Below are 22273 nucleotides of genomic sequence, written 5' to 3'. Positions count from 1 at the left end.
CGCAGAAGAATGATTGAGACATCGGGTCCATTTTGAATCGGCAAAACACTCCTATGTTGATATCCATCTAGATGCCCCTGAGGAAGCTTTAATAAGCGAAACATCGGCCGTGTTGGGCGTTTTTGTATACAACACATTGAGAGAATGCCAGCTACTTCTTGCCTTCACGTCATTAATGGAGTGAAATGTCCTTTTGACTAATTTTTAAAGAAAAAGCAAAACACATAAAAATATATTTTTATAAAAAAATAATTAAAGAGTTTCTCAAGTGATGGTGAATGATTAGAGGTCCGGTTGGATTCGGGATTGAATCACAATGTCTGGCTTGCTGTCACCGTCACTATAGGCAATATTTTGAATTAAAGTTCAGTTCCCCTTTTTTGTTTACGGTAATTGAAATCTCCCATTATTATTGCACTGCCAAATTGGTTTGCTTCCCTGATTTCTCTTAGCATTTCATCATCTGTCTGACCATTTTGTCCAGGTAGACGGTAGTATACTCCTATCACTATACTCTTTCCCAACACACATGGGATTTCTACCCATATAAATTCTACTGAGCATTTAGTCTCTTGTATGATCTTTATCCTGTTGGACTCTATACCCTCCCGGACATAAAGTGCCACACCCCCACCAAGTTGATCCTCCCTATCATTGCAATATAATTTGTACCCTGATATAGCACTGTCCCATTGGTTATCCTCCTTCCACCAAGTCTCTGTGATGCCAATTATGTCAATCTCATCATTTGCTGCTATACACTCTAACTCCCCCATCTTACTTCTTAGACTTCTGGCATACAGACATTTTAAAGTGTGGTTTTTGCTTGTTTTAACAACCTGCTTTTCAGTTGTTTGGGATAATTCGGAACTCATTAGCTTTGGTGATTTTTTACATATAGGCATATGAACTATGTTTGCATTTAATGGAACCTCTCTATTGGGATGCCCTAACTCTCCTGTTTCATTAGTATCCTTCAAGGATACATTTCTCTGAACCATGCACTGCTGAGTGACTGTCGGCTTTCCCCCTTGTTCTGGTTTAAAAGCTGTTCTATCACTTTTTTGAAAGTTAGTGCCAGCAGCTTGGTTCCACTCTGGTTAAGGTGGAGCCCATCCTTTCGGAAAAGTCTCCCCTTTCCCCAAAAGTTTCCCCAGTTCCTTACAAAGCTGAATCCCTCTTCCCTGCACCATTGTCTCATCCACGCATTGAAACTCTGGAGCTCTGCCTGCCTCTGGGGACCTGCACATGGAACAGGAAGCATTTCCGAGAATGCCACCCTGGAGGTTCTGGATTTCAACTTCCTACCTAAAATCCTAAATTTGGCTTCCAGAACCTCTCTCCCACATTTTCCTATGTCGTTGGTGCCCACATGTACCACGACAACCGGCTCCTCCCCAGCACTGTCTATAATCCTATCTAGGTGACGCGTGAGGTCTGCCACCTTCGCACCAGGCAGGCAAGTTACCAGGCGGTCTTCACGTCCACCAGCCACCCTGCTATCTACATTTCTAATAATCGAATCACCAACTATGATGGCCGGCCTAATCCTTCCCTCCTGGGCAGTAGCCCTGGGAAATTTGTCCTCAGTGCGAGAGGACAATACATCACCTGGAGAGCAGGTCCTTGCTACAGGATCACTTCCTGCTACACCAGGGTGATGTTCTCCTATTGGGAGACCTTTCTGATCCAAGGCAGGACTACTTTCATTCTTTCCTGTACCATTTAACAGAATGTTTGGCTTATTTCTTCCAGAATGAGGGTGTGAGATGTGCATGTTCTACCTTATTCTTTTTCTTTCTCTCATCCCTCCTCCATCTCCTTGAAGTCAACACCTGAAACGGGGATCGTCTGTAGGTATGGGACAGATCAGGACAGAATGAACTGTTGGGCCAAGATCTGGAGGGATCTTTCCTACATATAAATCAATACTTACATAAAGGAGCTGAATGGGTAGGGGCATGTAATTTGATCCTAAATACCAATAAGACAGAGGTATTATGGTTAGGGGTAGGAAAAATCTCAAAGAGTATTAAAGGGAGTGGAATTGGAACCAAAAGAGAAGGTTAAGTCGTTGGCTACTGTTCTTGACTCACATTTTAAATTAGATAGTCACATCTCTCAAAGAGCTCGAAAGATCTTTTTGAAGGTAAAATTGGTATGACAACTTCGACTGTATCTGAATTTGAATCTGCTGAAATCGGTGGCTTATGCCCTTGTACTATCTCACATCAATTATTGTACTACGTTGTTTATGGGTGTTCCATCAAAACTGACACAAAGGCTTCAGGAAATTCAGAATACTACAGCCCATATGTTCAGAGCCGTAGCATGCCTATGGCCAATATGGTGACAGCTGTAGGCACCACTAGCAAAAGGCTCCACGGAGAGCTGTGCAGCCAGCGCGTCCTCAGCAGAAGAAAATGCAGTGTGGCCCCGCTGGCAACACTGCTGATTCTGGAGAGGCTGCGCTGCTTTTCCACTTACTAAGGCAGTGCTTACAACGCCATCAATTTTGGCGGGGCCACGCTGCTTTGGAGGTAGTCCAATGCCCCGTGGCTGAAAGTTGTTCCCTTGGCCACGGTGGCTGAAGGAGGAGACTGCTGCAGCCTGCTAAGTCTAGGAAATGAATGAGAGAGAGAACGTGAGCTTGTGTGTGGGAGAGTGAGAGAAAGCATGTGAGTTTGTGTGTGGGAATATGAGGGAGAGCATATGCGCATGTGTGTGGGAGAATGAGAGACAGCATGTGTGTGTATATTAGAGGGAGCATGTGTGTGCACAATCACCCCAGTTACTCTCTGCCTGCTAATCCATGACAATTTCAGGGCATCTGGAAATCAAAAGTTCCAAGGTATGGATAATGGAAATTTTTTTAAATCCTTATTTTAATTGTTGGGTGTTATTTGATGTGTCTATTTTGAAATATTTTATTGATGTTTGGAAGATTTTTATAAGAGTTTTTAATTATTGAATGTTATTCTATTCATTAATTGTTTTGAATTTTTCATTTTATTGATATGGTTTTACTAATTTTGTTTTATGAGGAATGGTAATATTTCTGTTTTTTACATTGTTACAGTGCATATAGAATTTGGCTTGTTGCAGTTTCCAGTTCAGTTTTTGTCTGTACATCTCTGTTTATACTGTATGGTCTCTTTATTCTATATTGAGGGTCTATCTGTGTTTTGCCTGTGTGGTTGAAGTGAGTTATTCTGTTAGTGTGTAGTTTCTATATAGGGATCTATAGCAGCTTGGATTGTTCTGTGTTTTCCTAATAGGCAGTTTAATACTATTTTAGGCCTGGTGTAATATTTATAGTATTACCTTTCATAGGTAGGGTTGTTGCTGTTTGAGTGGCTCTCTGGGGTCATGCCCCTGCCCAAGATGCATTACAGTAGGCCTAATACCATATAGGTTCCAAGTATCTCTTGCTTTTTTTGCAAGGTTTTCTGGTTGGCACCTCAGCAGTGCATGCAAATTTAATATACATATTGAAAATTATATTTTTATCTCATAAGACTGTGCTTTGAATGTTCTTTTCAAGTAAAATCTGTTATTATAAATGCATAATTTTTTATTGTCTGTGAGGAGGGTGTGATGGGGCGGGGGGGGGGGGTGCAAGGCTGTAAAGTTTTCCTAGGGCACCTAATACTCTTGCACTGGCCATGGGCATTGCTGTACAAACACTGAACAGAGTCTCCCAATTCATGGTGTTATGTGTTTTGTAATGGGTAAGGATGCAGTTTGTCACTTGCCCATAGGTGCCAAATTGCCTAGCTACAGCTCTGCATATTGTCACTGATAGCACAAGAATAATTTCGGCTGCCCCATTACTGCTGGGCCCGGTGAGGGAATGCTATAAGTTTAAGGTACTATTGATGGCATTTAAGATTTTGCGAGGTCAGTGTCCCCATATTTGAGAGCTAAGTTAAAATGGCATGAAACAGGGAGGAATTTGACATTTATTAACAGACATTTATTATAACTTCCAGAGGTAAAAAGGATTCGATCGCAAGAGATAGCAAATAGATATTTCTCATTTATGGTCCCAGGCATGTGGAATAGTCTTCCACGAGATCTTAGGGAAGAGAAAGAAAGTGAGTTTTCGAAAGAAATTAAACACATGGCTCATGTCATTGGCTTGACGAGTGATTAGCTTTAGGGAAGAGTCATTGTCAGCTTGGGGGAATTATTTTATGATATATGGTTTTAATGTATTCAATTACTGGTTATGATATACTGTTTTAATTTTGTTGTAAATCGCTTTGAAAGATGTAATCAGGAAGGCAATTAATAAGCATTTTTGAAATAAATAAGATAAATAAAGCACTTTGAAGTCCAGCTTATAATTCATAGCACTGCAGAAAAGTCGAGTTGCAGAGGAAAGAATAATAATTGCATCTTTTCTTGTGCAATCCATATGGGATCAGCTTTTATTTTACTAGGATATGACTTACATTGCTAGAGGAGTGACTCTTGTGGCATAATGCAGCAGATGCACTGAAGCGGATCAGTTCTGATTGAACGGAATGCACTTAGATGTTCTTCTTATTATACAATGAGGGGCGGGGGGGAAGAGTGGGAGAGGACTTAAGAACAAATACAAAAAAAGAGTTTCGAAAAAAATGTTAAGAGTAAGAGAGTCATACAAATGGAAACTTCAATACACTGGAACCAGAACTAGAACAATGCAGTTAATGCTCTCATCAATGCCCCCTTAAACTTGCCACAATTATTTTTTACCCTTCTTAAAAATGGTAAAAAAAAAAAAAAGCCCGTTCATATCCTCACACCAGCTACCAAGGTGGGGTGGCAGCAAGCCCATATATTTATATCATACACATCGGGAACGGGAGTAGTGAAGCTATAAACCTTTTCTCTGACGGTAAGCAGTTGCAGCCACTACAGATGCGTATTTGTTGTTTAATCGCGGAAAAGAATCGTTCAATTATATCCTGCTTTTTCTCTGTAAACAAATACTCCTGAGGAAGCCTTTCGGTGAAACAAGGGCCTCTATAGGGGTAGCAACGAGGTGGATAAAAACGAAATATCAACTGGGCAGGCAGAAAAATTATGCATTGGGGTCAAAATGGCTCTCTGTGACCAAAAGGCGCCTCTGATCTTAGGTGGCTGAATTGTGTTTAAAAAGTAAAAGGTGAATTTTAAAAGCTCTCCGTGTGCCAAAGCCGGGAGATAGGCGCGCATGTCAGGCGGGCGCGCAAGCAGCGGATTTTATAAGCCGCCTGTGTACGCGCCCACCTCACGCTACACGCACAAGTCAAACGTTTTTTTTTTAAAAGGGGGTGGGGTATGGGCATACTGGGGGAAGACCAAGAAACGTGCGCGGAAATACTTACACCCACAGGCATGTGCCGGGGTTCCCTGCCGCATACCTGTACTACTGCTATGGATGGCGTGGAAGTAAGACAATGAAAACATCTCAGCTAGTCACCAGGGTTTTACGAGTTGGGGCTAACGGGGAAAATGGAGACCATTAAACTAGCGGGGGTAGGGAAAGAGCTGTCCCTTAACTGGGTGAGCTGAGTGTGAACTGGTGGAACTGGCAATGGCGTGGGCACGCGCCACCTTTTAAAATCCCCCCCACTGTGTAAGTGCGTCCACTTAAAATTGCACGCATATACGTGCGTATGTTATAGAACAGCCACGTCTCTGGATGCGAGCTGGCGTACGCGCGTACATGTGTACCCGTGCAACTTTTTCAAAGTTACCGTCTATGGGATTTAATATACATACATGGAATTCAGTTTTATTGATCACAATAATACAATTAGGTTATGGTTATAGCTTTAGTAATTCGGGTCGGGTTTTTTGCCAGTAATGATTGCAATTTACCTCACCTAATTGGTGATATATGTAATTACCGCCACACTACTTTGGTTGCTGGTGTGAGGATATGAACTGGATTTTTTACTCTTTGTGAGAAGTGTGGGGTTCCTGGTTTTCCTGTTAAGTATTATAGTACTATCGAGGCACACCCTCCTGTTTTTCAAAAGAGACAACCGCCAATTTGAGTTTACCTTTATATATATATATATATATTTATAAATAATTCTGTTAGAACAACCAAACCTGCCATTAATTCTCCAAACGCATTTGAAGGCGAGAGTTAATTGCATGCGATGATGCAGAAAGGGGCATGAATGATCAGCATGGCTTGGTGTGGTGTCTTGCTTTTCATTCCACAGAACTTATCATTTATCAGAAATCTGACATTTTCTTTTTTTTTTCTTTTTTTTTTAATTTAAATTATTTCTTTTATTGGCTAATAAAAGAAAGATATAAAGAAGCATGCATAAACCACTCACTTCCCAACAGGGACGGGCTATTCTTGCACCTTTAAAGTTAACTTAACTTTTTGGAATGTGTTTTTCTTTTCTCTGTATTTATTGTAGGTCCCCCAGCAGTGCAATTTGAAAAATATGTACACAAAGGAATTGTGCCAAAAGAATGAAAAAGCTAGGTCATATTTACCTTGACGGGAAAATAATTTTTAAAGTGCTTCCAAACAGCCCACTGGCTCATCCACTGTGATTTCCTTCCACCTGGAAGAGACGTTGTATGCTCTTTAGAACAGAAAGCGGAGGGAAGATGTGGGTGTCACTGGGGAAATGCAAGGAGAACTCCAGCTCATTCTCTAGGGACAGACAAAATTGTAACCAAACCAGAAAAAACAAGCAGGTGTGTTCTAGCAATTGGCAGCAACAGCTACTGCTGCAGGCAACTTGAGGCTCTCAAGTTTGCAGTGCGACCATTCACAAGGAGAAAAGGAGTTTCATAAAACTGGAAAGAACACTATTAGGGGAAAAAAAAATCCCTATCTATTAATTTTCCTTTTTTTTTTTTTTTTTTAACAATAGTTCAGAAAAGATCTACCTACAGTCTTCTTGTGATTTTTTTTCCTCAATCAACATTTATTTATTTATTTATTTAAAACATTTTATATACCGATTTTCACGGAGAGTATCCGACCAAAACGGTTCACAACTTCAAATTATAAAGATAAAAATAATAATACTAAAGAAAAATAGAAACAAAATAAATAAATAGAAAATAGTAAAGATTGAAAATAAATACATTGTATAATTATAATCCCTAACACTCTACATAACTTAGCTTCCCACTACCCTTCCCAACACCGAAACCTGACGCTTTATCCCAATCCTCCAGCAGCACCGACCGATTTAAAAAAAAAAGTGGCTCTGGAATGTCAGCCTGCTTACTTTCAATGACAGAACTCTGCGGCAGCACTGGGCGGCCGGCTGCAATGGTCTGGAGGGAGCAGCAGCAGGTGGGGAAGAGTTTCATAATTCATGAAAAAAATAATATATATAGAAAATACGTACATACACACAGGTCCATATTCAAAACTAACTAATCAGAAGTTAGCCGGCCAAATGAATATTTGGGCACATATCTGCCTAAATTCGAGTTGGCTAATAAGTTAGGGTGCTAGAGTTTAGCCGGATAAATTTAGGGGCGTTCTGGGGCATAACTGGGAGGAGCTGAGTTAGCCGGCTGTGTCTGGTCAGGCCAAAGAGCTGCCCTGAAATCAGCTGGCTAGAGTTAGTTGGTTAACTTTAAAGATGGCCAGCTATATTCAACAGTGCAGCTACATTACTGCATATGCCTCTAAAGCTAGCGAAATAAGTTTATCCGGCTAATTTTGCTATCCGGGCTGTCTGAATAGGGACCTTGTAACTTTTTAAATCTATTTTTCTGTTAATGGATTTTCTTCTTTTTCTGTGAGTTTGCAACAGCTTTTCTTAACAGTATAGATGAAACCATGTATACGTTTCTCTCTACCACTCTCCCTCTACATACAAAGAACTCTTTCCAAAACTGTAGATATTAAAATGTACTTTACAACTCTCTTACCTTTCTCAGGGGTTTTCCAGTCTATTATCCACCATATGCAGTACAGAACGAGCAGCGGCCACAGGCATGTGAATAGGAGACAGGTAACCAGAAAAACACAGCTTGGTCCTTTTTAAAGAAAATAAACCTAATATAAGATTTTAGGGGGAATTTTTTAACAGCCCACATAAGAAAGCTGGCAAATATACACATAGGAGTAGATTTTTAAAAAAAGAGCGTTCGCGTACTTTTGTTTGCGCACCAGGCGCAAACAAAAGTACGTTGGATTTTATAAGATACGCGCATAACCGCGCGTATCTTCTAAAATCCTGGATCGGCGCGCGCAAGGCTGCCGATTTTGGGCAGCCGGCGCGCGCCGAGCCGCGCAGCCTGTCTCCGTTCCCTCCGAGGCCGCTCTGAAATCGGAGCGGCCTCGGAGGGAACTCTCTTTTGCCCTCCCCTCACCTTCCTCTACCTAACCCACCCCCCCCGGCCCTATCTAAACCCTCCCCCTTACCCTTGTCCGTAGATTTACGCCTGCGAGAAGCAGACGTAAATCTATGCGCACCAGCGGCTGCTGGCGCGCCGTGCTCCAACCCGGGGGCTGGTCCGAAGGCCTGGACCACGCCCCCGGGCCGGCGCCACGCCCCCAGTCCCACCCCCGAAATGCTGTCATCGGGTCCCGCCCCCGACACGCCCCCTTCCAAAAACCCCGGGACCTACGCACGTCCCGGGGCTCTGCGCGCGCCGTCGGCCTATGGAAAATAGGCGCGCCGGTGCGCAAGGCCCTGCTCGCGTAAATCCGGGCGGATTTACGCGAGCAGGGCTTTTAAAATCCGCCCGTTAAGTTACACCAAATTTTCAAAGTAAACTTATACCAAAACTACCTGCATACAACTGCATCTGTTAATCCGGGCACAGGAACTTTTCAAGGAAATTAGCATTCATATGTTCTGAAATTCAAACGTAGGCATGGAAGTCCCTACCCCTCCCCAGTTCTATCCCCAGGAATGCCTCTACTCAATCCGGATAAATGTACATGCACACAGGACACACGTGTGCAACTTTACTTTATGACAATGGAGAATATAATAGTACTTCCATAATTAAAGGGTCAAGATATATGATTAAATGTAAAGCAAGCTGAAGGCTTACTAAGCCGGTACTGCTAGCTGTAATAGTTGTGAAGAGGCCTTGAAATTGATGTTCAGTGGAATTACTATTATTGCACTCTATATTGCCAATGGTCCACCACTCTTTGTGACATGCTTACTAGATAGCCACAATTTTATGAAAAGCCATTTCTGTAGGGAAAGCACTGTTCTATCTGTGAAAATGCCTTTGAAAATCTCCCTCTCTATGTACAGATATAAAAAGAAAATAATAATCAAGTATTATAGGCTAATAATATTTCACACTTATATAAGCACCTTTCATCTGAACAGGATGACAAAACACTTGTAATTACATTACCTCAGAAATATATATACACGCAGACTTCTAGGGTAAAAAGAAATCTGGCTACTGACAGTTCCAAAACAAGAAAAAGGGAGCATTGCAGTTTCTATGCATACAGTGATGAAATACTGCAAGCAGGATAGTATAATCTCATCATCCCAAGAAGAAAGCAGAGCTTGGCTCCAGAGCTGTGCAGATAATCTGCAGGCTGGACAAAGGGGAAAATCCAGATTCTTTGATATACTGAATGATAAGATTAATCTGTAAAGATTGGCGCACACACCCTTATTGTACTCTACCTATGGTCTTTTTACAGAATAGGTGACTTCAAAATGTAATAAATAAATCAATATTTTGCAGCAGGTTCCATGTGAAATCAAAGGAGGATCTGAGTAGAGTGCCCTGTGACCTGGGGTGGGGGAGGAGTATCCAGCAGACAGGGAGCAGACATGGAGCAGGAATCATAATTATTACTCAATCACTGTCCTCCCCAGCATGCTCAGAGCCAAGGCAGCAGAGGGATTTCAATCTGGAAACTGTATAAATGTTACACTTTGTTGCTTTACTTTGGTTTCTAGATCTAGGTTTTAGGTGGGGATGCCTAAGGCATATACACTGCAGTAGGATTTATAATAAAGGTATAGGAATTTAGTAACAGTTATCCAGCTAAGTAACATAGCTGTGCAGCCGAATATCTCATCTAATCTAGCTGCATAAACAGGGGCAGCTCAAGGCGATCTGCTGCCTGAGGCAAGGGATGAGATGGCGCCCCCTTCTGCCGACCCTCTGTGCCCCCCCACATATGCTCTCACCCCCCCCCCCCCCAACTTGCAATCTTTCTCAATACACACACACACATCCCCTCTACACACACGCACTCTCACCGGGGCCTTCATCTCCACCGCGAGCAGGACATACTCTGCTCTTGGCATGCTGGGGTCTTCATCTTTGCCATGAATGGGACGTGCTCCGCTCGTGGTATTGCCAGGGTTTCCTCCATCTTTGCCATTTTCTGCGCAGAATTGATTCTGCTGAGCAGGAGTGGGGAATTCCCCCAGGACTATCCCACAGGTCCTTTGTTGTTTTGGTGGCAGAGTGAGGCGGCCACTAGGAGAGTTTGGGGGATCAGTTTTCGTCACTTCCAAAGTTTGCCGCGTGAAGCAGCTGCCTCACCCTGCCTCATTATAGAACTGCCCCTGTGGATAAGCCTATTCGGTTTACTTAGATAGCTGGCTATGTTTTGAATATTCAAGTGTTGTCAAACTGCTGCTAGATGTCACCATTTAGAGGGAAGATCTTACATAGTTGATGAGGGAATTTCCTTTCTAGTCTCTGCCTGATAAGCTGAGAAAATCTGTGCATGTCGCATAGAAAAATCATTTTAGACTGAATCACTAAAAAAATGCAACTTAAAAACATTTTTAAAAAATGCGCAGGTTATTCATTTTCGGCAGCTTGCATGCATAAATTGCAATTTGCGTGCACAAGTTGCCAAAACCAAATAACTTGAAAAATCCAAAGAAAAAAATATTTCGAGAAAAATGAACTAAAAACAAAAGAAATGAACAGAACTGACCATGTTTTCTGTGCACACACCTGCACTTCTGGAGCTGTCAATACCTTTTCAGGCTTCGCTCACCTGAAAATAGTGGGGGGAAGAGGTAGAGAATTTCAGATTCTGCTACATGTGATGGTGCCCACAAATATCAGGAAGACTCCAGTGCTCCTGACCTACAGGGAGTTACCAACAAAGTAAAGGGATTAAAAATGGCTGCAAACTTTACATATTGGCAGCTTTCTTTCAATTTATGTTATTTTTGCCAGCTAACTACAAGTAGGATCATTGGCTGTTATATCACAGTATTTGGCACTGTCAGATGTACCAATATGGTACACAGAGGAAGTGACATCACGAGAGGGAATGGCCGTCTGAAGGCTAAGTTCGCTACCCTAACCAGCTGAAACCCTCCAATAACACGGTAATCAAGCTACTTATCACTCCTCAAATCAGGAGATTTAACTCCAGTCAGCCCTGTGATATTGATGCGCAAAAAAAAAAAAAGATCAATTTGAAACACTTTTCATTCGAATCCGGTGGGGTGAAAAAAAATCAGCGAGCCAATGGAAGGAGAAAGTGGCAATGAGGAGGCAGGCTGTGATGATGATCATGCAGACCCTGCAGCAACATCTGTGAAACAGGCAGCTGAGCCGATCTCTCGATGAAAATTGGTTTATAGAGCTCAGAAACAATATGAGCTATTTGGAAAAAGAAATCAGCTCCATAGTAGGAGATCTACGGAGGGAATGTGCAGAGCTGGGAGATCGTATAGACGCCACAGAAATAAGACTGGATGAGCAGGAGGCTGTATGGGAGAGTGCCCAGCAAGAGAAGAGACTGCTGAAGGAAGATAATCTTTTACTAAAAGAATGGGTTGAAGATCTAGAGAATAGGTCTTGCAGAGGGAACCTACACTTTCAAATTTGTCTCTTGAGATAGTAAACTATGAGAGATCTTCTACAGGATCCTATCTCAAGAGACAAATTTGAATGGTCAATATGTTTTGCATAGCTGCATCAGGATAATTCACATGTATCTAGCTATGGATATCATTAGCAATGATCTGAAGGACACTGAACAATTTTTTGTGCCTGCTCTACCCCTTATTATTTGCGCTCTATTTGGAACCTCTAGCAGCTAGAATTTGCAGGATAGGTGAAGTCCAGGAGTTGAAGATGGGAGATCAGGAACACAAGATGTTTATGTTTACGGATGACGTGCTCTTTACAGTTGTTAATCCAGAGGAATCATTACCACCTTTGATGTAGGAGCAGGTAAAGTTTAGTGAGGTCTCAGATTATAAAGTAAATGCAGAAAAATCAGAACTGTTGAATATTGCTCTTTTGGACGAGCAAATGGGAATCATTAAAAAGAAGTTTCCTTCTAAAATAGCAAAGTCAGAAGTGAAATATTTAGGGGTAAAATTGGTACTATTCTAGAAGGGTTATTTAACTTGATTAATGATTCTTTGTGGAAGAACATAGAAGGGACCTTCAGAGGTGAGACAGGAGAGACCTGTCCAGGTTGGGTAGAATGGCCGCTATAAAAATGAATATTCTACCTAGGCTTAGCTATTTCTTTCACACTATCCCAGTATTTATATCGGAAGCTTGCTTTGTGCTTTGGCAATGCAAATTATTTCATTTCATATGGATAAGAAGACCGCTGAGGGTGAGCAGTAAAGTGATGAACGTGCTTAAAAATAGGGGGGGGGGGGGGGACTGGGAGTTTCTTGTTTATTGTGGTACTATGTTGCAGCTTAAATAAAAATTATTTTAGAATGGCAGAGGGGAGTGGGGAATAAAAGGTGGATAGCGCCTTTCCTCATAGGGAATGGAACAACTCCCCTATGAGGCAAGGCTGAAGAGGTTAGGGCTGTTCAGCTTGGAGAACAGACGGCTGAGGGGAGATATGATAGAGGTCTTTAAAATCATGAGAGGCATTAAACGAGATGATGTGAATCAGTTATTTACACTTTCGGATAACAGAAGAACTAGGGGGCACTCCATGAAGTTAGCAAGTAGCACATTTAAGACAAATCAGAGAAAATTCTTTTTCATTCAACGCACAATTAACCTCTGGAATTTGTTGCCAGAGGATGTGGTTAGTGCAGTTAGTGTAGCTGGGTTCAAAAAAGGTTTGGATAAGTTCTTGGAGAAGAAGTCCATTAACTGCTATTAATAAAGTTGACTTAGGGAATGGCCTCTACTATTACTGGCATCAGTAGCATGGGATCTTCTTGGTGTTTGGGTACTTGCCAAGTTCTTGTGGCCTGGTTTGGCCTCTGTTGGAAACAGGATGCTGGGCTTGATGGACCCTTGGTCTAACCCAGCATGGCAATTTCTTATGTTCTTAATCTATGCTACATATACCACCAGATGCTCTAGTCTGGTTTCCTGGAAAGACGAGAATGCTGCCTACTGAGGTGTCCCCGAGCACAGAGTAGACGCTAAAAATTTGGGACAGGTGGAAGGCATGTTTATTGGGGGACAAGAATTACTCCACAGAACATCTTTGTGTTTTAAAAACAATTCCTCCCAGGTTTGGATGTCTGCAACTTCAAAGAACTGGAAGGAGAAGGGGTGTAATAGGTTAGAACAAATGTGGGACGGCAAGCAGGTGCTAGATTTCTAGTCGATAAAAACAACATTTGGTCTTTCGCAGGCAGATCATTATTTCTATCTTCAGGTGCATCATTTCATGAAACAAGGGGAGGTGTTAGAGGCATTGAAGAGAGGGAAATCCTTGTTTGAAGGATTTTGCGATAAGGCAAATTGGTGACCAGAGAGATATCTAGACTTTGTGGCCTACTGAATAGGGATCTTAAATGTTAGCCATCACATATCTGTATGGGAAAAGGATATGAATGTATCTTTGGGGGAAAATACTTGGGATTTGTGTTTTCTATATTCTAAAAGGGGCTCTATTTCTGCTTCAACTGTGGAAAACGGCTATAAGGTACTATTTCGATGGTATTTAACACCTGTCAGGCTTCACTCCCTCTTTCCCACTCTGAATGATAAGTGCTGGAGAGATTGTGGGACTGCCCAAAAGTTGCCCTTATGTGGGACGATGTTGGGAGATTAATTTTCCAGACATCGAGATCAACGGTACCTAGGGACCCGTTGTTCTTCCTTTTGAATGTACCAGTCATGGAGGAGAGTGATACTGTCTTGTATATTTCTCAACAAGCGGCTATGGTGGCCAGGGGAGAAATATCATACTTTTGGAGAAAGTCTGAAACTCTTTCTTTACAAGGAATCATTCAAAGATTAGATAAGATGTATTATATAAGTAAACTTACGGCTATGAAGAGGAAACAAACTGCCAAACATGAGAAAATGTGGCAGCAGAATGTGAAGTGGAAATTTGATGATGGGCTGATTAGCATGTGGTTAAAGACGTATTGGGAGTATGACATTGGATAATTCTAGTATGGGGGAAGATTTGGGGCTTAGGCTGTAGGGGGAGAGTAATGGGGGAAAAGAAAAGATGTTGAGACGATTTCGAGATGACTATTCATTTGTTTCTTCTGGTACAGTTGTATCATTGTTTGTCTTACAAATGTTATGACTACACAGTGTTGGAAGTGATCTTGTGTGTTAATAAAAATTTTCAAATTTCAAAATGGTTCCCCTTCCTCTCGTTCCTGAAGCATTTCTCCACCACTTCTGGAGCAGAAATCACACTATGTCAAGGAGCGAGATCCTACACATAACTTTCAGGGGACCACATTTGGTTTAGATTCCTCATAATACATACTTGCCTGCTTCTCAGCTCCACTGCATCTTTTCTAGTTCTTATGCCTGGATCTCCTTTCTATTTTTTTTGACTCAGTTCTTTTATTTCTTAACTTTTTACACTTTCCTGGAATTAAAAAGGTACGATTCATTTTTTTAATTAGGGCCACAGCCTGTTTTGAGAAATCTCCTTTCCCGAGTACATTCTTCATCCCCTTCTGCTACATTAATGCTTTTTCTGCATCTCTGCAATGCCAGCATGTGATTCTGTTAGGGTTCAGCAAGGTGGCACTCACATTTATACAGATTAATAATCGTGTGAGTGGCTAACTGGGGGAGATTTTCAACAACTTTGAGGGAACAATTTTAAAAATGGTGTGGGCAGGTGCAAAGCCCACAGGTACTTGCATCCATGGACTGAGCACCATTTCTCAGAGGAATATATGTGTGCACTTTCCTTTTGAAAACTGTCCAAAGAAAAAATAAATGCAGAATTCTGCACCTGCTTTTTCTGTGGATACATTTTTTGGCAAAGTCAATGGGATGAATTTTCAAAGAGTTCTGCATGTAAAAATTAGCATATCAGGCGGCTGTACTCACATAACCGCCTATATTTACATGTACGCGCAAGAAGCTTATACTCACATAATTGATATTTTATAAAAATCAAAAGTACGCAATGGGCCTGAATTTAAATGCCCTGCGCGCGTAAATCCCGGGGCTTCGTAAAAGGGGCGGGGAGGGGGCGTGTCCGGGGTCAGGGGCGGTTCGGGCGGGACCGGGGGCGTGGCGCTGGCCCGGGGGCATGGTCAAGGCCTCAGGACCAGCCCCCGGGTCGGGTGATGGCGTGCCAGCAGCCCGCTGGCAGGCGTAAATCTGCCAACAAAGGTAGGGGGGGCGGTTTAGATAGGGCCGGGGGGGTGGGTTAGGTAGGGGAAGGGAGGGGAAGGTGCGGGGGGGTGGAAAGAAAGTTCCCTCTGAGGCCGCTCCGATTTCGGAGCGGCCTTGGAGGGAACAGGCAGCGCGCGCCGGGCTTGGCGCGCGCAAGTTGCACAAATTTGCACCCCCTTGCGCGCGCAGACCCGGATTTTATAAGATATGCACGGCTACGCGTGTATCTTATAAAATCCAGCGTACTTTTGTTCACGCCTGGTGCACGAACAAAAGTACGCGCTCGCGCAAATTTATAAAATCTACCCTAATGCTTTGTTTCGCACACAATCTGTTAGCTTCGTGGACCCTTGGGCCGATCGGAACCAGAAGATGGAATGCCTTAGAGAGGTTGTGACACCGGTTCCAACCGGGAGGCGGCGAAGGCGGGCTCGCGGACAGCTGAGAGGAAGACACGAAGGGCCCTATGCGACCAAGGGCCAGGAGAAGAGGCTGACCTGGTGGAAGAGGATCTTCGCCCTGGAAGCCGGTACTCCCCCGAGAGGAGCTCATAAGAGTCCGGCCGCTGGGACTTAGGAGATTCACCCTGGAAGCCGGTGTCCCCCCGGGAGGAGCCCGTAGGAACCCGGCCGCTGGGACTTAGGAGATCTCTACCGACGGAGTCGTTGCTCACCAGGCCAGGGTCAGGTACCGGAGGATCGTCGTCAGCCAGTCCGAGTCCAGAGCCAGAGGATCCTCGTCAGCCTGTCCGAGTCAAGAGCCAGAGGAGTACCGTAAGCCAGACCGAGTCAAGAACCAGAAGATCACCGAAGCCAAACTGAAGTCAGGAACCAGGAAGAACCACAAGCCAATCCAAAGTCGAGAACCAGAAGATCAAGCGACGAGCAGGAACACAGCAACTGGGAGGAGGACGAACCTGGGAACCTTGTTGCAAGGCCCTGAGGAGAGGGACTGCAGGGCTTAAGTAGCCCAGTCACGTCTGACGTCACTGGAGGGAGGAGGCAGGTTCCCCGCGCCTGGCCCTTTAAATCTCGGGCCGAGACGCGCGCGTGCCCCTAGGGGGCGGAGCCAGCCGCGGCAGGACGCCGGCTGCTCCGGCGGCGCGGAAGCAGCACGGAGGAAGCTGAGGCAGGCCCGGGCGCTGCGTGGGGACGCCGGGAGCGTGGCGGTACGGGCCCCCGGAGGCCCGGGGAGGGCTGGGAAGGAGCGGAACCCCGCAGAGGTGAGTGGAGCGGCCGGGGCCGACCCGGAGCCGCAACACACGTACAGATGTGTAAAAAGGGGCAGTCTGGGCGGAGCCAGCAGTTATGCATGTAAGTTGCTATTTTAAAAGAAACTTGTTTGGTAATTTACTTGTTTGGTAATTTACCTGCTAATTATCTGTCATAATTGATATTAAGACTTGCTTATTGCATATTAATGGCTGGGTGGGAGGACTGTGGGGAGTTCAGCTGAAGAAGCAGGTGGGTCTCGAGCTGCAGAAGGACTGGGACGAATAGGGGTAATTGCTAAACTGGTTAATTTTAATTACGCATACATATTTTAAAATATGCTGACTTATTTATATAAATTGGGTTTTATGTACGCCCTAGTTGATTTTCATGCATAAAATATGCATGCGAATAGGTAGAAAAAGTGCTCACGTTCAATGCCTCGAAATACTCATTTTCAATGCATTGCATGTATTTGTGCGCAAGCATACTGTGTGCATATGTTCAGGGTTAAAAACATGCTTATTTTATGATATGCATAGGTTATAAAATACTATTGTAAATCTTCGCACATATGCTGCCTCGCACAGTTGTTTCAAAGTTACCCTCAATGTGAGCAGTTTTGAAAACACAAAGCTATGCACTTTTTGTCGCTTCTGGCCTAACCCCACCCTGGAAATGCCACCACAAAAATGTAGGCAAAAGAACGCTCATTGTTCTTTTATCTACATACATGTAAATGATTTATAAAAAAACTGTACTCTTAACACAAGTTTAGGAATGAATGAAAAATCACATCAGAAAAGGAGAGAATGACAAACTGCCATCTGAACTATCTAAAATACTGAACTATCTAGAATACAATTACTTGCCTAGTACTTTGAACCATCTTTAAATGCTTCATCAAGACGTGCAGCACACACACACACACACACAAAGAACTAATCTGACATGCAACATCTGATGATTAATAATTGTTCACCTTGTACAATAAAGCTTGCACATCACTGCAGCCCTTCTGTGACACCGCTTACCTAATAAAAGAAATGTAAGAATCCACTGCAGCACGCTGAGCAACTGCAGCTGCTGGCTGCGCCCGATGTTCTTCTCCTCTACCGTGGTCCCCTGTGACAGTGATCACAGAAAATTACATTAACAAAAATCTGAGCAAATGATGGGGCTGATTTAGAGCAGGTTATGATTTTTGTGTTTTCTGCCTATCCTATGATTTTACTGGTATGAACTGCCTCGTGAGTAATTGGAGAAGGTAGTATATCATAGGGATATGCATTCATTTTTATCAAATACAAAAAAATGCAAAGAAAAAGGCCATTTTCTTCTCATTCTGAATGGAACACACTGAAAAAGCCTACTATGAAGATATTTAAAAATACCCTAAAATGTTGTATTTATTGCATTTTAATTTAAAAAATTTGCCTCTGACAGGATCAGGCCTTGGCACCAATCTGGCACCAAGGACTAGGCCCAGGCCTGGTGCCAAGCTTGTCTTTGGTCCTAAGGCATAGGACTGGCGCTGGAGCATGGTGCAGAAGCCTGGTCCCATTGCTAAGTCTCAGGCATGGCCTAGCACCTGCCTTGAAGCCTGGTCCCAGCATAAAGATCTAAGCCTGGCACTGGGGCTAGCTCTGAGGCCTGGTCCTGATGCCAGGGTCTGACCCTGAGGCCTGGTCCTGATGCTAAGGCCTGGGCAGGGTCCTGAGGCTGGTCCTGGCACCAATGTCTAGGCCTGATCCTGGTCCCAGCCCTGAGGTCTGGTCCTGGTGCCCGCAGAAGTAGTTATCCAGCTAAATTTAGCCAGATGTCCTTAATTCTGTCCTTGAACTTTGGCATCATTGCAATAGTAGAAGTACTCACCATTTGAAAGGTAATTGCTCACAGCGATGAGACCCTGCCTGCTCATCAAGCTGTAGTGGTCATGTCAGTCTATGGATGAAAACCTGCGCAGTCGGCTTCATTGAGTGCCTGTTCATGGAACACAACTGTAAGAAATATAAGAAAACCTTCCATTTGTACCAAAACAAAGTATACAGGGAGGTACAACAAAGTCCTTCTCGAAGACTCACCACCTGGCAGAGTCTGAGCGTGTTTCCAAAATGGGATGTCCTGGATTCTGTATCCTTCACCAGCCACTCAATGGCAGGGCACTCATGGGTCCTGTCTATGACAGCACTTCCGAGCTACAGCAGCAACATGGGCTAACTGCAAGTTTGTCAGGCTACCTAGTGATCCAGTCTAACTTGATTCAGTACAACCAGAATTCATTGTTCCCTATAACCTGCATTCCGCAAAACCTCTAAACCAGGTGACTAGGCACCTGCCACACTTTTTCTCCCTTTGTATCAAAGATATTCAGGTTGGTTCAGGAGCTACTTGGCTCCGACCCACTAGGATTTTCTCCAGTGCTTGTTAATTTGCACTTCTCAATGAAAGTTTATGAGATCAAGAATTTCACTTAATACAATATAATGCACTGTGTCATGGAAGAAAGTCCAGTATATATATGTTTGGATGTCAGTTAGCAATACTCAAATCCAAATTTTCTCCTTGCATTTCCTTCGACTTATGTCTTTAATTAGCGAGGGCCATCATGCATGGGCAGAACTGGCATAGATTTGAACAATGCATTCAAACAAGCCCTAATGATAAAGGTCTGTGTTTCTAGAACTTTCTGCATCAGGGATACGCCTCCTCAAATGACATTGCTATTACTCTGCACCACTACAAGGCGTTGAGAGAGAGAGAGAGAGAGAGAGAGAGAGAGAGAGAGAGAGAGAGAGAGAGAGAGAGAGAGAGAGAGAGAGAGAGAGAGAGAGAGAGAGAGAGAGAGAGTGGCCATAATATCATGGCCCATAGGCAGGTATTTGTATCCCTAGGGTAGGCCCACCTAGTAACTCGAGGTGGGGATTAGGTAAATGTGTAGGGGGTTAGGGGCCACTTTGACATGCTACGTGACACCTACAAACAGAACAGTGGTCTCTTGTGAAGATTAGCTGGCCTTCGGAGTGAGGAAACTCACTCCAAGATGAGATTTGGGCAATGTTCTCTCAACCTAGCTTGATGTTACCCAGGTAGAGAGTCCATCAAGCTAGGTTGAGAGAACATTGCCCAAATCTCATCTTGGAGTGAGTTACTAGGTGGGCCTACCCAAGGGATACAAATACCTGCCTATGGGCCATGATATTATGGCCAGTCTCTCTCTCTCTCTCTCTCTCTCTCCCTCCCTGTGGTTGAATGCAGGAAATACATCAGGTTTGGCACTTATCGCAGAATCTGAAATGGTATCGCAATGTGCACTAACTTAGCTCTTTGCACAGGTAATTATCGCAAATTGTGATAAATACTATATTAGCATAAAACACGCCCCTTTGCTATCTCATGCGGTACTTACCGCATTTTGATAAATCCAGGCCATAGTTATTTAAAGTGTTCAGCCCTAGTGCTACACACATTCACCTTAACAGATCCAAAAAATCAGTTGTAAATACATGTATAAAAATTGCACATTCTGTATATTTTAATCCCCTTCCTTTCATGTTTCTTTTTTAAGGTATGTGGAGGAACAAGAATAAAGTTTAGTACTGCTTCTCTGCAAACCAGATGTACTGAAGGTTCTCTCCCATTTTGCATCTATGGAGAAAATGCTTAGTACATAGGCCCTGTAAGAAGAGGGGACAGAAATAATATACACTACACCTAATTTACTATAAAATTATGTATCTGTACATAATATTGGTAGCCATGTTATGTACATCTCTTCCTGCTCCCCTGAGGTCATAAATTAACAGTCCACACAAGCATTTGGGTGTAATAACTGGCTGCAGCGTTATTGGCATATTATTACAGCTCTCCATACCGAATGTCACCGGTGTGCTCCAAGATGCACAAAATACCGATTCTGTGATGATGCCCCACCCTCCTACTGACAAAACTCTACTAGAGTCACATACACCAGCTTAGAGAGAACCTATCAGAACTCTAACGCTGATCCTTAGCACAGCTTGTCTGCATGGGCATACTGGAAGAGGATTTTTCATTTATCAACATTGCTTGGCAAACAGAGTACTAACTAACAGTATACACTAAAAGAAACAACTCAGCAACATAACCCAGGTACAATGTTTCCCTGAGCATACCTATACCACTTGCATAAGATAAGGCCTGTAGCACTTATGTTTGGGCATTACATTGTTCAAAAAATGCACTATATTTTTAAAGTAGTTTCCAAAAACTAACTTGTATGCAATTTTATTTTCTTACACCATAAACAAAATGTATTTCCTCTTCACCAAATTCTAAGAATATACAGGTGGAGACTGACTGTGTAGCCAGGGCAGATTTAATGGTCATGTGTGCAGATTTGCATGGGACGAGAATTAAACACACACCTTAGCCCAGAAACCTTTTCTACTGAAAGATTTTTGGCCTAAGGATCAAAGATGCATGATGCAGAATGCCCTCAATACTTATAGAACAGCCATGTTTTTATATATTTTCAATCATTTGATTTCCTCCATTTTTTACTATGTAAACAGGGCCAGATGTTTACGATATATTTACTGCAATCACGACTTCAGAGCAGCATGGTGAATGTGCTAGCTGGAGGACCAGTGCTTGACCCATTTTAGTAACATGAGCTGAAATGACGATGGGTGTAAAACAGATTGCCCCCTCATCTCCCGCTATTTATTGTACAAATGCCAGAGTCTGTAAACACAAGCACAAAAGAGGTTTTTAATCAAAAAAATGTAACATCAACCAGCAGTTAAAAATGTATGCTCTCTCTTATCTGTGAATCTTAGTCTGGTCCTCTAGAACTCAGCTTTTAGAAAGGGTTAATAGAAAAATTTATGATAATCTCTCCTGAACTATAAATATCTCTTATCCTTTTTCATCAGACTTGCAGCTTCCAGTCCTCCCTGGCTTTAAGGCATCCTTGCTAGCATCTTGCAGACACGCAGACAGAGAAATAAAAGGGCATACTACTTTCCAGGGTCTAGGGTTATCCAGGGGTTACAATCAATGCACCAAAATCTCCATCTCAAAGAGTTAACAGCATTCACAGTGTCCAAACCACTGCCTCCCCCCACTCCCTCCTTCTCCTATCCAGCTCTCACATTCCTTAGAAATAAAGGCAACCTGCAGTTAGCTTCCTCTAGAAAGCACTGACCTGTCCTTCCCATCCAAAAGGAGGTGGTGAATGGTGCTGGAGAAATACGATCCCTGGGTTACAGATAAGAGATTTATATTTTTTAAAATTCTAACAGCTGGGAGCTTTAGACATGAGAGGCAGTGCAGACAGAGAGGAAAGACACCATCAATGTTCCCCGTGCAGGATGATGCCATTTGTAAACCACTTTCTGATTGGTCAGCTTCTAAAGCATCCCCATCTGTCATGGACTGGTGCCTTTTGATTGGCTAGCGTTTCTCCTTCAGGAAGGCTGCCCTTTCCTGCTCTGAAACTGAAATTCATTTGGTGTCTGTAGAAATCAGGAAAGAATATTTCAGGCTGCCTTACTAAT

At 43.2% G+C, this 22273-nt stretch overlaps 1 protein-coding gene across 2 annotated transcripts in view; it reads right to left on the bottom strand.

Moving 5' to 3' along the window:
* Window positions 1-22058, bottom strand: part of LOC115099001 (diacylglycerol O-acyltransferase 2-like) — a 98208-nt gene extending 76150 nt beyond the window's left edge. For both annotated transcript variants that reach the window (XR_003858663.1, XM_029616215.1), the window contains exons 1-5: window positions 21922-22058; window positions 18609-18733; window positions 17768-17858; window positions 7897-8004; window positions 6493-6563 (exon numbers count right to left, since the gene is read on the bottom strand). Coding sequence is in view for 1 of the 2 variants with exons in the window: in XM_029616215.1 (XP_029472075.1) it covers window positions 6493-6563; window positions 7897-8004; window positions 17768-17858; window positions 18609-18611 (273 nt within the window). In the remaining variant the exon portion in view is untranslated. The remainder of the gene's footprint in view (window positions 1-6492; window positions 6564-7896; window positions 8005-17767; window positions 17859-18608; window positions 18734-21921) is intronic.
* Window positions 22059-22273: the final 215 nt, after the last annotated feature.

This window comes from Rhinatrema bivittatum, chromosome 9 (assembly GCF_901001135.1).
Source record: "Rhinatrema bivittatum chromosome 9, aRhiBiv1.1, whole genome shotgun sequence".
NCBI lineage: Eukaryota > Metazoa > Chordata > Amphibia > Gymnophiona > Rhinatrematidae > Rhinatrema > Rhinatrema bivittatum.
This window is presented reverse-complemented; position numbering and strand designations above follow the sequence as displayed.